This window comes from Pungitius pungitius, chromosome 14, assembly GCF_949316345.1.
Source record: "Pungitius pungitius chromosome 14, fPunPun2.1, whole genome shotgun sequence".
NCBI classification, from domain to species: domain Eukaryota; kingdom Metazoa; phylum Chordata; class Actinopteri; order Perciformes; family Gasterosteidae; genus Pungitius; species Pungitius pungitius.
Genome location: NC_084913.1, coordinates 6,548,420 through 6,554,419, shown reverse-complemented (window position 1 = coordinate 6,554,419; position 6,000 = coordinate 6,548,420). Strand labels below are relative to the sequence as shown.

The window sequence follows — 6,000 nt, the reverse complement described above, 5'->3', positions numbered from 1 at the left end:
TGAATATTCATTGCACATTAACTCCTCACATCAGTATTCTGAAAGCGCTTTAAAACAGCGTTTCTAAACAAAGCCTGTATGCAAATCAGCACTTATCTACAAGTAATCTGAGCCGAGGGACAACGCGACCACTGATAGAACAAGGTCGGAGCAGGTGGTGCAGAGGAAGAGTTCTCCTCATCACTCTCTGACAAGGTCAGTGCATCATGTACTGACCAAACACAACGAAGCAATGAGCGACGAGCCATTTGACAAAGAAAACAACAAGGATGAAAATGTGACGCTTCATCCGTGCAAAAAAACAACATCCAACGCTCCTGTGAGTCCCTCCTCCAGCAGAACTTTCTGACCACAGCTCACTTGTCAGACAGCATGGGGCGACGCGTCTTCATCAGCTGCGACACTACATTAGCCTTCCACACGCGGCAAAGAAGGTTGAATCTTCAGCGGTGGGTGATTTCGAGTGGCCTCTACGTGGCTAATTAATCCACTTTCTCGTTATGGATTGCTTCGGCTGGATTTACTGCCCGTGGCCTCATCTCGGCTCGGTGGCACGTCTTCGGACTTGTCTGGCCGCCCATGAGTGAATTTACAGTACACACGTGGAGGAAAAGCCTTCAGGACTACATCTCTTAAGATGATGTCTTGGTGCAAAACCTCTCACACGTGCGATCCGTTCTTGCGGACGGAGAAGTCAATGGTTACGACCCCCCTGAAGGCCGACCATGCAGACAGGCAGAGGCCGTGTGTGTGTGTGTGTGTGTGTGTGCGCGCGGGGCTTAAATCTCGCCGAGCTTCTGATAATTTAAGGACTTTTCTCCACGGCAGCTTGTTTTAATTACTGAGAATAAGTGGCAGCATTCGGTCAGGTTTATGGGTCTTCTTCAAAGTGCAGGCTCGGTTTAGACGGAGCAATCTGTGGGCCAGCAGACTCCTACCACCACCAATGCTCCAGGCAGAAGCCGCTTTCCTTTGATATAAAAGCTTTCCTTCACTTTGACCAAACCACTTTGAACTAGATGTTCTGATGACCTCATGTCATTCCCAACACCTATTTTGATTATTAAACTTGCTGATACCAGAGTACAGACTCCATACCAGTGCATTTCAAACAATAGAATGATTCAGTCAATAAAATCTCTTTCCCCCCATTCAAAACAACGATATTTAAAAAGACCAAAGCTAAAGATTGACTTACATCGGAGTACGTTTCAACACAATAACTTCATAATATACCTACACCCAGAATGCATAATGAAACTCTCTTAAGCCCATTCATCTGATTGCTTTTTATGTTCAATATTTAATTTCTAGAGGCAATTTACCACGCCAGGCTTTTTTTTCCACATTGCCTTCCACTGGTAGCCCAAGTTCAACATCTCAATGCTGTGCATTCTGAGCAGATCCCTTGGGAAAAGTCAGTGGACTTACAGAAAGTGTTCACAAAAGGGCTCAAAATGCCTGTGAGAAAGCCCTCAAGCAGGTTCAAATTTGACAGCGGGACACCCCGAAACCTAATAAAATACAAATTTCCTGGATTTTGTTTTACTCCTGCCGCACAATATGTCAACAGACGATAAGAAAAGAAAAGGGAAATATAATTGGACCGAGAATTGAAGCGGATTGTTATTGCTTCTAGATTAGAAATCCTCACAGGAGGAGGAGCACGTAGAGTTCCAACACAGGCTCACTGGGTGGGGTGGGGGTGAGGGGTGACAGGCGACTTTTTCAGTGAACTAATTTCCATGCTCATACAACATCCAACTCCCTCCTAATGATGGGTGCCCCCGAGGCGAAGCAGGCTGGGACTCACGAGAGCGACTGTTGGGCAGCCATCAGACGTCTGCAGCAGCCGTGGCCAACTGTTCCCACTCAGACAGACTTCCTTCAGAGCAACGAGGTGCCGTCTGAGCCGACGGGGTCCCGGGTAGTGTGTCAAAACAAGGCTTTTGCCGTCTGCCGGATCACCGCCGGAGGAAGTTTGACCGAAAAACACTGAATTTCCCACGTCGCGATTGTCCGAGTCGGGTGTAACGAGATTCCTGTTTTCTGTAAACCGCCTGGTAGTGTCTCGCAAGTGTCAAAAAGAGCACAAAACTAACCAAGACTGACAGCAAACAGTAAAAAATATCAACCAGCTGGTCGTGCAGGTCCACTAAATGAACCTCCTTGTGCTTTTGATCAAAACAGAATTAACCAGTAGGAGGTAAGATGTTATTGCACAGCAAGATTTAATTTCTATCTGAACACACTCACACAAACACACACATGCTCAACAGGAATCCATGTATCACGCTGAACAGAAGGCCCTCTCCTTAATATACGGAGTAATTAATCACTCTGGACCTGCACCTTCTCTTTTTCATTTCCTATACATCAAAGTCAAAACTTTACCAATTTTGATTGAAGGGAAGAGTAAACTGTGTCATCTAAGGACACCATCCACATAGTTTCAATAACTGCAGTCGACAATGTTCATCACTTGATTTGATGTTTTTAAAACTGCTACAGAATTAACCTTGAACCTTCAAATATATCGACAAATTCTTCATGGTGGAATAAACTACTAATGGGGTTTTTGTTAGGTGTGTTGCTAATGACAACGGTTAACCTGCTTGACCGGCACCAACCGCCACCTTTTTGATTAGGAAAGGTGTGGCTGAAACGACATGGTTTCAGCGCACGGCGTTGGCACACAGGTGTTTTCAATGATGTCTGGTCAGACATCTGCTCAGGCTGAAGGTGGACCGAGCCTCGCTGGCTATGAACGACACAAAGTCATGTAGGACATCCAATACAGCAAATGGACATTTCAGATACTAAGCTCATTAGCTCCAGCAAAAAACGCTTCTTCCTCTATATAAACTGTCCACAACTGTGTGCTATGTTCTATGTATGTGTTTCAAAAACTTGATTTAACTTCTTATGTTACAGATGTGTATGCAACTTTTCTTAAAAGAAATGGCATGAGATGGCCCGTTTAAAATTATTTACAGTGACAAAAAACGTAAATTTACTGAGAAGATTGTAGAAAGAAAAATAGTTTGTGCCTTTTTTCTTTGCATTGGTGTGAATATAGAATATGTGCAGCAGGACAAAACATTCAACTCTGATTCATCAGTAAGAAGAAACATTTTATTCACAGGTACTGTAAAAGTAAAACACAAGCTGCCGTATCGTACATTTATACACAGGGTTTGAAAATCCTATACAAAAACAAAGATATCCGAAAATATGGGTTTTGATATGAAATATGACCTCACATATAATCATTTCTTGGAAAAAAGGTCTTGGTTTGGTAAAAGTTATTTCATTGATGAGCATTATCCCACATTGAAAGTGAAAAATTGAAGTTATTGTAAAAAATTAGAATGGTAAAAATGGAGTAGAAATAATTCTTCAAAAATGATTAAAAAACCTCATGCAGCATCTTCAGAGAGGCCCTGAGAGAGTACATCGTAGTAAAAGAAAGAAAACAAAGTCATTTGTAACAGATATAGAAATTAAACATACTAAAATACAACAAAGCCATTTTGTTTTACTCAAAAATGCTTTTAATGATCGTCTTTTTTCTTTCTGCGTCAGTTGTTTGATTCATAACAAGCACGTTCCGGCAGCTACAAAGAGCTGATGTCATGATTCATTTTCCTAAACCATGTCACGATCATTTCATATTATTCAATGCATCATTTAACAAGAAACTAGCGATTACTGAGCGCGAGCTTTGTTGATTTGCCTACAAAAGAAAATTGAAAAAAAATAAAACCAGGGGACGAAAGAGGCCAAACTGTGTTGCTGCCCTCACGTCAGCATCGAGGTTCGTACAGTAGTTGCAGTAAATGTATTGGAATGCATAGAGCCGAGGCTTGGTAGCACTTGAAAAAGTGTTGTTCAAGAGGTCAGCAGACTTGTGCTCTTTTATCTGTTCCTCTTTGTTCAACTGTGTATAGATAGCACCCAGTCCCAGCCCATTTGGTGGAGAAATTCGGCTCATTGATGAGAACTGCTATCAGTGTCATCATCCAATTCTCACAAGCTATCGAAACCGGGAGGGTTCAGTCTCTCAGGGTCGCTTGACCACATCCTGTGTTGAGGCATCAGACTGAGTGGCAGAATCAAGAATAATCCCCCACTATCCTTCACAGTGGCCCTCTGATTGATATGTTTTGGCGTAATCTCTCATTTTCAGTGAGAAAAACAGTGAGACAGCTTGAATGAGCCTTCCGTCTCCCAACAAAAAAATGCCGCTCTACCTTTGTGCATCCACTGAGACCCATTTCGATCAAGGCAACAGGGGAGGGGAAAACATTCACTCAGCCGTGCTGGCTTTCACAAGCCAGCTGGCAGGCGACGAGTGACAACAGCAAATGCAGTCCTTGATGAGATAACATAGTCCAGTTTGAAAATCTAGAAAACTACAGAACCGGAGAGAGTTGAAATAAGGCGCAAGAGGCTGAACGATGGATAAAACGCGGACTGAGGTCTGAAAAAAGCGAAAAAGGCAAAGTCCGGGAGCGCAATAACATTAGCTTATTGCTTTTTCTTTTTTCTTCTTTCTTTTTTCCCCTTTTAAAGGATATTTGTACACACCACATAATCGTATAAATACACTATACAATGCAATATAAAATATTTTTTTTAAAAGCACGATTTTCAGGGTTCGCAAAGGTATGCTTAGGATACCCGCACCGTAGGACAAATGATGAATCAAAACAAAACAATACAAAAGGCACTTCCAGGTGTTGTTCATTGACTCTTGAGTAAGTGATGGCCACGGCATTGCTGCTCACGTTTAATTTCTCTGCCATTAAAACACGTCCTGAACAACGAGGCACTGTAGTCGGGTGGTTCTGACTTCCTCTTTTTTTTTTTTTTTTCATGCACAGATCCTCTCACATCTCATCTCCGTCACTTGTTGTTCCTCACTCCAGTGATATCTATAGACTCCTCCGCTACATTTAATCATCCTTCTTGTTGTCTCACTTCCTCATTTCTCCACCTCGACTTTCTTTCCCCGTCAGACTTCGACTTCCCGCAGTCCCTCCTGGGTACCAGATTTCGGCATGCTGATGTCAAAGCAGGTCACCATCATGACACGGGACTTGCATAGATTGACACAGAACTCCAGTTCCTCTGTGGCCTGTGCCAAGGCCTCCAGGTACTCGGGAGACTCTTTATCCAAATTCTGGTCCACTTCAACTGTAAAAAAAAAGGTAAATTAATGTTAAATGGTTTGCATCCAATGTTTTTTGAAGTTTAAATCATAAATCACAGTAAATGAAAATGTAGCAGTCACTCACACTCTCCCATCCACTTGCTGGGGTCCATCATCAGTCGGGCCTTGGTGTCATCAAGCTCCTCCAACAACACCTCGTACTTTGCACTCAGTTCTCTCACTTGCTGCTGCCTTCTCTCCAACATCTTCAACTTACTGTTAAAATACAGCAGGCCCTGAAAGAAATGGAGAGATTTAATTAGAGCCACCTCACAAGTTCAGTGGACTAGTTATTAAGGATGGAGTCAAAAACGTCTAAAGTGGCCCAAAAAACAATTAATACTTATTTTATGTCAAAGAAGCCGATAATACTGTTTATGTTGGTTAGGCAGGATGTAAAATAAAAGTCTTCTAATTTGTGGGCAGAATAGTGAACACGGTAATGTAACGTAATACAGCCTCAGTTCAAACCTAATGTTAACTCACCGTGTCAACATCCTGGAATGGTTGCTGAAAACAGGAATAGAGGAAACAGATAGAACATGTTAGCATGTCAAACAAGAGACACACAATGAATAGCATATACACATACTGTAGACACAAGCTACTGGAGCACATGCTAGTTTGGAAATAGCAAAAATCAATTTCTCCATTGAGGCAGGGATGGCTGGTAGAGAAAAAATCTAAGATCATTTTGTCCTAATTGAAAGTAAATCAAAGCGCCGTGTAGCTGATTTAATATCGTCTCTCAGCAAATCCCTGTCTGGCAGCGGCAAACTTGTGGG

General features: G+C 42.4%; 1 protein-coding gene across 2 annotated transcripts in view; it reads right to left on the bottom strand.

Annotated features, from left to right (window-relative positions):
• Positions 1 to 3,113: 3,113 nt before the first annotated feature.
• Positions 3,114 to 6,000, bottom strand: part of kif26ab (kinesin family member 26Ab) — a 58,907-nt gene continuing 56,020 nt past the window's right edge. For both annotated transcript variants that reach the window (XM_037486889.2, XM_037486890.2), the window contains 3 exons: positions 5,702 to 5,725; positions 5,301 to 5,451; positions 3,114 to 5,199 (listed from right to left, as the gene is read on the bottom strand). In XM_037486889.2, the coding sequence (XP_037342786.2) occupies positions 5,018 to 5,199; positions 5,301 to 5,451; positions 5,702 to 5,725 (357 nt within the window). In that variant the 3' untranslated portion in view covers positions 3,114 to 5,017. The remainder of the gene's footprint in view (positions 5,200 to 5,300; positions 5,452 to 5,701; positions 5,726 to 6,000) is intronic.